At 35.6% G+C, this 12,500-nt stretch overlaps 1 protein-coding gene across 1 annotated transcript in view; it reads right to left on the bottom strand.

Moving 5' to 3' along the window:
* LOC144959882 (xanthine dehydrogenase/oxidase-like) overlaps window positions 1–12,500 on the bottom strand; it is a 54,703-nt gene that overhangs the window by 17,801 nt on the left and 24,402 nt on the right. Inside the window, 7 exon segments of the mRNA XM_078893079.1 lie at window positions 365–556; window positions 2,970–3,056; window positions 4,655–4,742; window positions 6,457–6,526; window positions 9,240–9,303; window positions 10,583–10,801; window positions 11,853–11,972. Of these exon segments, the coding sequence (XP_078749205.1) occupies window positions 365–556; window positions 2,970–3,056; window positions 4,655–4,742; window positions 6,457–6,526; window positions 9,240–9,303; window positions 10,583–10,801; window positions 11,853–11,972 (840 nt within the window).

The following is a 12,500-nucleotide window of genomic DNA, read 5'->3' as shown; positions in this document are numbered from 1 at the left end:
TGATTAAACTACATGGATTTCACGGCAGCTCTGTTGATAGAGCACTTGTGTCATAAGCAAGTAGATCTATATCGATCCCAGATGCAAGATATACTACCAAGGGGTAATTGATTGGCTAGGTTTGTTAAATTTGGAGGAAAGTATGTTGCACTAACATCCTATCCAGAGGGTAACAACAAATGCTATTTTCTATTTAAAGCTGCAGAAACCAAGACAGATGATTTCATGAGTTTTATGGTTCTCAGGGACCACTATATACTGATTGGAGGCAATCCTAACAGTATTATTGACATTAACAGCATTAGACATCGCAATGTAGTGTCAAAAAATGTCAGGGGAAAACACGAAAAGAGCAAAAACTTGCCTGTACTAGGTCGATATTGAGGAAAGCTGCCACACGCTCCACAATGTTCTCCATGATGAAATGGCCCTGTGGTGCCCCAAACCCTCTGAAGGCTGTGTTAGACATTATATTGGTGCGACACACCCGACCAACGACACGGTAGGCGGGGAAGAAATAACAATTATCAAGTTGAAGGACGGCTTTTTTCATAACCTGTTATACAAGATATAAAATCTACATAGTATTCCTTGAGTAGAAACATAATTGGAGATCAATTATCAAATTTCTAAGCATCATTTCTAAATGGATTACCACAATTCGCAAAAGCTAATTGACACATTTAAATCCACCAGAAATGTAAGATCATCTCAAACCAAATCAATAATATTTCGAAATCCATTGTTGGTGAAAAAGCTTTCTCCTCTATGGAAACAGTCCTATGGAATGAGTCAATGTCCTGTGGTAATCTATCATCTATCAGGAAATGTCTGATGACCCAGTTGTTTCGATCAATTTGTGCGGCTATGTGGTCTGGTGGTATGACACTCGATTTCGGATCGGAAGGACCTGGGTTCGAGCCACGCGCTCCGCGCATAGTTGAGTCCTTGGAGAAGACTCTTAACTCACATTCTCTCACCGTACTCAGGTGTAAAATGAGTACCTGGCCGTTAATAGCGTTGTCTCTGTCCGAAAATAATTGTAATATCGCCTAACAGGCGTCATGTCCCGCCCTACATGTTAAATGTTGCTGTTGGCCAGGGACTCAATTTTTTATTTGTTTGGGAAGAATGCCAAAAAATAATAAATTCAATGAGTTCGATATGCACCTGTTAAAGAAAGAAAGTAAACCAAAGGCACGAACGTCATTCCATGTAAATAATATCTGCAACAATTTGAGTTTTGAGATCAAAAGAATATTCCTTGTCAGAAGGTTTTCAACTAAAATGTCTCTAAAAACTTAATAATTTCTTTGGTTTTATCAAATCTCCCTTTTGTCAGGTCTTCCACTGAATCTAACTGGTAAATTACATTGGTTACAAAATTCAGCATCCTGCATAATATATCAAAAAAAAAAAGAAAAGTCGACCATATCACTCCACCTTTGGAAAATTTGCACTGGCTTCCTGTACGCTATAGAATAGATTACAAAATTGCTTCATTGGTTTTCAAATGTCATAATAATTTAGCCCGTCTTTCATCTTTCTGAGGTAATAAACCTTAAGCCTCGAACAGAATCCTTCGCTCGATCATCACTTGACACCACTTTATAATCTGTACCAAAAAGTAAGTTATAATCTTTTGGCGATCGCTCTTTTCAATGTTATGGCCCTAAACTCTGGAATACCCGACCACAACCCATTAGAGAAATCGAGAATATCTCAAACTTCAACCCTGCTTTAAAAACCAACTTTTTCAAAATTCATTTTACACCACTTTTACAACCAACTATAATGTTTCTGTACTTTTATAAACCATAATGTTTGTATACTATTATTTAGGCATTGTGTATTTTGCTTCAATAATTTATTTTGATTATCTGTGATCATAATGTATTTCATGATATGTAAAGCGCTTTGAGATGTTTGGTTTGTTTACAGCGCTCAACAAGTGTTATTTATTATTATTATTATTATTATTATTATTATTATTATTATATTATAGTAGTATGTAGTAGTAGTATAGTAGTAGTAGTTAGTAGTAGTAGTTAGTAGTAGTAGTAGTAGTAGTAGTAGTAGTAGTAGTAGTATAGTAGTAGTAGTAGTAGTAGTGTAGTAATAGTAGTAGTAGTAGTAGTATAGTAGTAGTAGTAGTAGTAGTAGTAGTAATAATAGTAGTAGTAGTAGTAGTAGTGTAGTAAGTATAGTAGTAGTAGTAGTAGTAGTAGTAGTAGTAGTAGTAGTAGTAGTAGTAGTAGTAGTATTAATAGTAGTAGTAGTAGTAGTAGTAGTAGTAGTAGTAGTAGTAGTAGTAGTAGTAGTAGTAGTAGTAGTAGTAGTAGTAGTAGTAGTAGTAGTAGTAGTAGTAGTAGTAATATTATTATTTTCCTTTTGTTTGGTCAGTAAAAATGTAAACAGCCGCAGAGCACAAAAACTGTATATGTTTGCCGCTATGTAAATGCATTTTATACATTTGTATATATAAACCCTTAGCCTAATGGACGATTAGAATTACCAGATTGTAATATACCACAAAGGCATCGTGAGACCATCAAAGACATAGAATATACAATTATATTACAAAATCAATAAAAGAAAACTAACTTTTAGAGCGTTCACATTTAAATAGTAGATAGGCTAATTGAAATCAAAACAAACGCCAAGTAGGGGAAGGTGGGGACTAATGGGCCACTTCCACACGTTTCGGCCTCTGACTCATTAACTAATGCATTGAGGCTTCTCATATTTGGCACACATCAAGTAACACCATTTGCCCATCTCTCGAAAAAAATAACCATTCCAATCAAAACATTATAAACAAAGATATTGGCCATAAAGGAAAATTAAAGCACTACAATCATAAACATGGGTGATTAAAAACCATAACTCAATTTCTGTTCCGGATATAGGGGGTGGCCCATTGGTCCTCTATGACCATTGGTCCCCACCTTCCCCTAAACACATCTCACATCAAATGAAAGGTCCATCGCGTTCCCACCATTGCTGTACATCTCAAGATCAAGAGCGATGATTTTTCCATCGGATGAAAATCCAACCTGTCATGCACAGAAAGTATTTGAAGGGAAAATCAGCCAGTCAAATTTTATGATTTATCGATTTTATTCAACCATGTTTTCTTTATATATATATTTTTTTTTAATCATATCACACTCTGTTATATCCCAGAAAAAATAACACAGTGTGACCCAATAATTTTGACCTCCTGTAAGTGCGGCTATGTGGTCTAGTGGTATGACACTCGCTTTCGGATCGGAAGGTCCTGGGTTCGAGCCTCTTCGGCGCATAGTTGAGTCCTTGGAGAAGGCTCTTTACTCACATTCTCCCACCGTACTCAGGTGTAAAATGAGTACCTGGCCGTTAACAGCGTTGTCTCTGTCCCAAAAATTTGTAATATCGCCTGACAGGCGTCATGTCTCGTCCCACATGTTATGTGTTGCTGTTGGCCAGGGACCCCCTGTGAAGCGCTTTGAGCACGTTTAGTGGATATTGCCCTATATAAAAGCTCAAGTTTAAGTTTTAAAAAGGTATTATCATAAAAAATATCAGCTAACTTTGAAATTATCAAATTATTTTTTAAATTTGTACAAAAATGGATTTTTTGTTTTAAAGACACTGATTAAAACGTTCAGAGAGAAAAAAATAATGCAAAAAGGAGAAAATAAATCTCAAATCTCGCTTTGAAGAAAACGTCTGAACTCAACTAAAAACTAAAAAGATTGAAAAATGTTTAAAGCTTACGACTTGATGACTATCAGATCTAGTTGGGTTCTTTTCTTGTCAAATGACATCTGAGTAATATTGTTTTTGCAGGGGAAGGCGCACTAATAAGGATAGGCGCAAATGCTGATGACAATTGGTATAGGGCAATGCGTCCTCAATAAACGGCACCCATCTCCTGGCTGATACAGAGAAAATGTCGCCTAAAATCTAAGTTATCAGCAACCCAGAGCGCAAATTGTCTAATCTCGTCAAGGCTCATCTTTGAACTACACAACAATAAAATTTTCTGGCATTTTCTCTCGGCGTCGTGATATTCTGCCATGCGGCTATGTGGTCTTGTTGTATGACACTCGCTTTCGGATCGGAAGGTCCTGGGTTCGAGCCTCGCCCGGCGCATAGTTGAGTCCTTGGAGAAGGCTCTTTACTCACATTCTCTCACCGTACTCAGGTGTAAAATGAGAACCTGGCCGTTAACAGCGTTGTCTATGTCCGAAAGAAATTATAACATCGCCTAACAGGCGTCATTTCCCGTCCTAAATGTTAAATGTTGTTGTTGTCCAGGGACCCCTTGTAAAGCGCTTTGAGCACATTTAGTGGATATTGCACTATATAAAAGCTCAATTTTAAAATTTATTTTACCAAAAAAAAAATTATTTTTTCAGTTTGGCCAGGGGACTTTTATTCCAATCATACAATCACTAAGATGGCCGATGAATTAACACAAAGTCACAAACCGAAGCTACCATCGATTTCTTAGCTCTGAGATTTTTGAACAATTTGTGGACCATCTTAATCGATCGATAATTAATTTTTTTTTGGCCAAAATAAAAAAAAACTGCGCTTTTTTAGAATAAAGCAGTATCACAAAAAAGTTGTTCACATTGGTTTTTTAATTTTTAAAAATGCAATTTACCTTGTATTTTCCCAAGAAAGGGTGCCGATTCCCTGTTGTGACCATATCTTCATCTCTGTCTAAGACGCATCTGACTGTCCTATGCAATCTTGTTACATAATAAATTCGAAATAAGCGTTTTGCATAATAGTAGGTGTGTATATTAGCAGATATGATAACTGGAAGCAATTGGATTAAATAGTCTGATGTCACGTCGCGCAGCAAAGGCGGCCATCGTGGTTCTAAACAAAGAAAATCGGTACTTTATATTCTTCATGCTGGCTAGAACTTTTCATATGTCTTGTGATCAGAATGTGTAAAAGTCAAAACATGATCAGATTTATAATGTTTTTTTCCTCTGGATACGCTTTTATGCTCGTCGTAGAAAGATTTCATAGGGCATCCGCCATTGTTCCGATGGTTTAGAGCCAGTTACTAAGTTACCTTCGTCATTACGGGAGAAGTGACGTTGCGACTGTTGAAGCGTATTATCGGCTCGACTTAACACTGATGTAATGGAGAATACTTTGCGATGGTTTGAGAATATTTCCATTACAACAATGAGCCCATAACAATGTCGGTCATCAGACCTGCTAATAAGTAAACGTCGACAAATTCACTTTTTAAAAGTTGTCATCCATCACCATATGCACTTAAAGAATGCTAATGAATAATCTGATAAAAGTAGTCCTTCAGAGCCATTCGGCCCATGGAGCCGGAGTTTATCCCGGTTTCTATAGCGTGAAACGGACAATAGCAATTGCTTGCTATCCTTTGGACACTAGTCTATCGCTAAGTATTTTCCGCCAAATCTAACAGACGCAGCTACCCATTCATTGCTGGGTGGACAGGGAGGTCAGAAAAAAAATCTCGACTGCACCAGGGATCGATCTCGGTCCCTTTGCGCGTGAAGCGAGTGCTCTACCGACTGTTGCATACCTGTTATTTAGGTAATATCTATATTCATGGCTTGAATAAGATTTGCAGCGATATTTACCTTTTTATTTTACCATTACAGGGTGTTCAAAGGTTAACTCACTCAGTCCTAGACATTTTTGCTACTTTTCAAAATTGGAAGATAAAACTGTATTAAAATGAGCATGTGCATATTTATTTTTATTCATCTATCATTAACATGTAAAAACTAAAAACATTAACTTTGATACTACGCCTATAATTTGTCTCATAAAAATGTAATAAATAGGCATGGGGTAAAAGTAACCCCGGGTATACTACGGATATAGTCGGTGTTAGGGTTGAATGAGTTAATAAACCTATTCAACCCTTATTTATGATACAATGATATTATGGCAAATCCATGGAAATGCGATACATAAGTGGACGTTAAAGATCTAAACAGATGTGTATGAAACGGTACCAGGAATACAAAACAAGAAAGAAAAATACAAGAAAAAAATCACCCTCGAGGAACACCGATTTTTTGGGGGGAATAGGATTTTTTTCTTGTATTTTTCTTTCTTTCTTTGTCTGGCCCCGTTTCATACACACTTGTTCAGATCTTTATCTTACATCGGTGCCTGCTCCCTAATTTCTCAATTTGATAAAGGAGCGTTACTTCTTGTAACCTATTTCTTCGAAACGGTATTGTGTGGGAATGATTTAGACGCGTAAAATTACATTTATAGTCTAGAATATAAAACTCATGTTCAGTTTATATTTTTTATTGAGGAGAACGAGTTTAGTTTCATTTTTATTTTTTTCAATTTTAGATCATTTTACTTGACTTCATTCCCACATAATACCATTATGAGAGAAAAGGTCACATGTTTATAAATCATTAAAAAGATTATTATCTGGATTACTTTCTGGCTGCCACAGCTGTTGGGACCGCTGATAGGACACACTGAGACTCCTTGCCTCCGAATCCACCTCCTGAAATCAGATGCAAATCTTATGATACAAATAATATGGTACAAAGAGTGCTCGGCATGTTAATAGCAACAATGAGGAACAATTATTATTCAGATATTAACCACGATTTTGAAGTCTACATTAATGTTTCAGGACTGTTTGGCCATCTTCATACCTAAATCTTTAGAAACACCAACAAAAAACATATACAAACCTCGTCCAACATATTTGTAAATTAAAATACAACAAGCTAGACCATGGTGTTTCATGGAAATTCTTATGAAAAACAACAGGTACACACCGTCAACAAAACAATATATGCCTGGAAGAAAAAAAATTATCATCAAAATTATCTATCTTGAAAGACCGAATAATGGACTTTCATGAAAGTCATAAACGTAAAAAACGGTGGAAAGTCATACGATGCTAAACGATAACCAGTATGGTTTTAGATCAAAGCGATCATGATTACTGAACGTTTACAGGTGATGGAGGATTTTGATCGTGACCAATGTATTGATGTTGTTTATCTTGATTTCCGCAAGGCTTTAGATTCGGTACCACATAAGAGATAATTCATTAAACTAAAAGCACATGGATTTAAAGGGAATATCATTTACTGGATTATTGACTTTCTTAATAATCTTCTTCTTCTTCTTCTTCGTTCCCGTCACGTCACATGTATCGCTGGTGAATGAACCCACAGTGTCGAGTCGTCCCACTGCGTACAGCTTCTTGAGTATGGGGGGTCAGGCAGAAGTTCTTCTCAACTGGTTGTACCTTGGACATTCATTAGACATGATTCCATTCATTTCAAGTCCGCAGCCACATGTCCAGGCACCTGCTCTGGACATCCTCCACATAGTTCTAACTGTTGTGTCCATTCTCAGTCGAAGATGATGACCTGTCCTTCTGTCGAGCACCTTGATTGGTCATTCATGTTTATTTGGTGCTCTCTCTCCATCTCTAGACTGATAAATTGGCCATTTGTTAATTCTCCTGTTGAGTACGTGGATACAAGAATCATTGTCAATGGGTGGGTAGATTTAAGAATGTAATTACGTGTACCCAAGAAGCGTATGGACACTTTATTTCTTTATATTAATATTTATCTTGTGGCATAAATTCAGTCTGCAAACTGCTTGCAGATAAAATATTTTCACTTTTCAAATGGTCAACAACATGGCATTTGGATTTTAAGGTTTCGAAATGTAAAGTATTACATATAAGAAAAAATAATCCATGTCATAATAATTTTACCGATACTTCTATGTCAAATCTACTTTCTGGTGTGCCTTATGAAAAGGATGTGGGAGCTACTTTTGATTCACTTTTGAATTTTGATGTTCATATTGATAATTGTGTAAGCCGTGCAAAGAGAAAGATGAGAATAATATATAGAACCTTTATAAGTCTTGATAAAACCACATTTTTATATTTGTATAAATCGCTCGTTCGACCAATTCTAGAATACGGAAATTGCATCTCGAGTCCATTATATAAAAGACAATCTATTAGTATTGAAAGTGTACATAGGAGAGCTACCAAAAAGATGTATGCCATACAGTATCTATCTTATGAGAAAAGGTTAGAATTTCTTGACTTACCAAGTTTGAAATATAGAAGAATTCGTGGGGATTTAATCCAGGTTTACAGATTGGTACATAGCCTAGATAGGATATACCTTTCTGGGGGGTTTTTCATATTCTAATATTACTTTTACTGGAGGGGACAAGTTTAAGATTTTTGTCACCAAATGCAAACAAACATAAGACAAAACTGGTTTGGTATTCGTATTGTCCAGAATGGAACAATTGGAAATTTGAAACGAAGAATGCAAAATCTATGGATTATTTCAAGGTGTTCGTAGACAGGGAATTATATGATGGGAGATTTAAATATGACGAATAATACTTGTTTGCACTGCTGTTGACATGGCTTTCAATCTTGTGTGTATATATTATGTGCATTGTTACCTTATTATGGTTATCTTCTATATGTATGAGTGTGTGTGTGTGTGTGTGCGTGTGTGTGCTTGTGTGTATGTGTGTGTGTGTGTGCTTTACATGTCACGGTTAAAGATATATGTTTGTACATCACATATACATGAGTACATTTAAGTTGAAATACTATCTTTACCACGTGTATCATTATTGTAATCTTTAATCAATAGATTCATGGCATTACTATTAATATTAAGGGCATTCAACGGATTTTAACTTATTTTACCCTATACCATATGTTATGTTATGTTGTTAAGCATCCTCTTGAGGCCACATTCAACACAAATAATATAATACACAACTACAACAGCTGTCCGGATTGACGGAAACGCCTATTAATCAACATTGAATGTCCGGAATCACTTCAACGACAGTCGACAATAACTTAGACACATGTCACAGACAGTCCTGAAACTGGCCCTGGCCATACAGGCCTGAAACATTAAAGTAGATTTTAATATCGTGGTAAATATCTGAATAACAACCATCATCATTATTATTATTATTATTATTATTATTATTATTATTATTATTATTATTATTACTATTATTATTATTATTATTATATTATTATTATTATTATTATTATTATTATTATATCATTATTATTATTATTATTATTATTATTATTATTATTATTATTATTATTATTATTATTAATATAGCCATCATCATTATTACTATCATCACTATTACGATTGACAATCTAATCATCATTTCAAAGAACATACCCATTCTTTTGGTACGAACCACAACTTTACTGGCAATAACATCTAAAGCTGTCGCTATGTCAAACTGAAACAAAGACCAAAATTTTAGTTGATTTTTTAAAATGAGCATTTATAGGGAATGAGATTAGCGGAAGAGTATCGTCCCTTGATTGGACGTCACCCATAGTCTGTGACGTCACCGGCGGAAAAGTTATTAGAGAGAACGTCATGTTGTTGTCCAGCTCTCGTCTCTCTCTCTAAATTTCCGCCGTGACGTCACAGACTATGTGACGTCCAATCAAGGACGATACCTTCCGCAATCTCATTCCTATATAGCGCAATACCACTAAATGTGCTCAAAGCGCTTTACAAGGTGTACTGTCAAAGCAACATTTACATGTAGACGGGACATAACGCCTTAGGCGATATTACAATTTTCGACATGACAACGCTGTTAACGGCCAGGTACTCATTTACACCTGAGTACTGTGAGAATGTGAGTAAAGAGCCTTTTCCAAGGACTCAACTATGCACCGAGCGCGAGGCTAAAACCCAGGACCTTCCGATCCGAATGCGAGTGTCATACCACTAGATCACATAGCCGATAAGTCTTTACGAACCACCGCGTCAATATGGTCCAATTGTTGAAATGATGAAAATCAATTTGAACTTGAACTTGTGCGTCTTGTATAGCACAAAAGCCACCAAACGTGCTCAAAGCGCTTTACAAGGGGTCCCCGGCCAACAGCAACACTTAACATTAAATAATAGATATGGCGCTGGTTAGGCGACAATACATTTTGTTTCGGACAGGGACAATGCTGCTAACGGCCAGGTACTCATTTTACACCTGAGTACGGTGAGAGAATGTGAGTAAAGAGTCTTCTACAAGGACTCAACTATGCGCCGAGCGAGGCTCGAACCCAGGACCTTCCGATCCGAAAGCGAGTGTCATAAAACAAGACGACATAGCCGCAGTGATAAAATTAAGTTAGAAAATCAATCTAACCAGGCAGGAAGATCCAACAAAATCGATACTAAACACATGCCAACATAATACTCTTCAACTGTCGTAACGTCACTTCCTTCCTAATGACGCATGGTAACTTAGTAACACTGGCTCTAAACTATCGGAACAATGGCGGACGCCGTATGAAATATTTCTCCGGCGACCATAAGAGCATATCCAGAGAAAGAAAAAAAACATAAATTTGATCATGTTTTGACTTTTACACATTCTGATCACAAGGCATATGAAAAGTTCTAGCCAGCATGAAGAATAAAAAGTAATGATTTTCTTTGTTTAGAACCAAGATGGCCGCCGTTGCCGAGCGGCGTGACATCAGACTACTGAATCCAATTACCTGGAGACGATTAAGATTCTGAGTACAGCAAAAGACCTCCATCTCTCCATTCTCCAGAGGCACAGCTCTGGTCGCAATTGTCTCCATGTAGAAATGATTTTGACCGTTGATGTAAGCCTCGCCATCCACAATGTGGTCACTCTGTTTGAACCCTGCTTCAAGGTCACCAAAGTCTGATCTCACTGTTCCGTCGTATAAAGAGTTGGTTTTGATGGCATCCTGAAACGGGCATAATATGATATGTCACCCGTCTCCTCAAAACGGTATTATGTCGGGATGATCAAAGTGCTGAGAAAAAAATCTATGACCAAAAACATTGTGTTGAGTCCATGTATTGATTATTGAAGAAAGAATATAGAATTTTAAAGTGCTGAAACCAAAATTTCATTTTCGTGACCAGTTAAGCTTAAAATTGACCTTTCAGCATAATACCGTTTTGAGACGATGGGTCACATATAGCCAGGTCAGTTTATAGCCACAAACATGAAACTGGGGGTTTGACTCTCTTCGTTACGTATGAGAATAAGGTATGGCCTATCTCAATTTATCAAATTAATAATATATACAGTGTTGCTATTGGTTCTTGGTTGTATATTTTTACATTTTTGTGCATTTGCATATATATTCTATATATATATATATATATATATATATATATATATATATAATATATATATATATATATATATATATATATATATATATGTATACATTGTCGCCACAGATTCTCGACATTTGTGTTTATATATTTTCATGCATGCCACGTCTGTAAACGAATTTCCATTTTTATGGATGAATAAAGTTATATTATTATTATTATTATTATTATTATTATTATTATTATTATTATATTATTATTATTATTATTATTATTATTATTATATATTATTATTATTATTATTATTATTATTATTATTATTATTATTATTATTATTATTATTATTATTATTATTATATTATTATTATTATTATTATTATTATTATTATTATTATTATTATTATTATTATTATTATTATTATTATATTATTATTATTATTATTATTATATTATCATTATTATTATTATATTATTATTATTATTATTATTATTATCACACATCATCATCATCATTATTATTATTATTATTATTATTATTATTATTATTATTATTATTATTATTACGACGACTACTACTACTACTACTACTACTACTACTACTACTACTACTACTACTACTACTACTACTACTACTACTACTACTACCATTACTACTACATATATAGCACTTACCTTTATAGTAATGACAGGAGTTCTTTCCTCGTATTCTATCTTGACCATTTTAGCAGCTGCCCTGGCTCGGGCTTGAGTATCAGCAATAACAGCCCCGATCACTTGGCCTTGACATGTCACCTATAGAGAATGAGATTAGCGGAAGAGTAGCCTCCCTTGATTGGACTTCACCGGCGGAAAAGTTATTAGAGAGAGAACGTCATGTTGGTTGTGCGCATGCGTCTCTCGTCCTCGCTTCCAGTGAAAGCGGCTTGAGACACTTCACCGAAATCGAGGACGAGAGAGACGCATGCGCAAAACTAAAGTGACGTTCTCTCTGTAAGGTGACGTCCAATCAAGAGACGCTACTCTTCCGCTAATCTCATTCCCTATAGCATCATCGTTATCATATTAGATAGAATAACTTAAGTTCGCTCATAATGCATAATATCATTTGCATAATTTTAGTGCTAATGACAGAGTGTATCCGTAGCCAACTGGACCAAATCGATGACGTAGAGATTGACCTATATACCATTTTCTTGGGCAACGAATTTCACACAATACCCAACTTTCTTAACTCACTCAATCCTAGAGATTTTTGGCTACGTTTCAAAATTGGAAGAAATGTATTGGAAATGAGCATGTGCATAGGTGGTTATATTCAAC

Source organism: Berghia stephanieae, chromosome 1 (assembly GCF_034508935.2).
Source record: "Berghia stephanieae isolate SIO BIC M18660-M18661 chromosome 1, UCSD_Bste_1.3, whole genome shotgun sequence".
Taxonomy (NCBI): Eukaryota; Metazoa; Mollusca; class Gastropoda; order Nudibranchia; family Aeolidiidae; genus Berghia; species Berghia stephanieae.
Note: the sequence above shows the minus strand (reverse complement) of the source record. Positions and strands in the feature narration are given on the sequence as shown.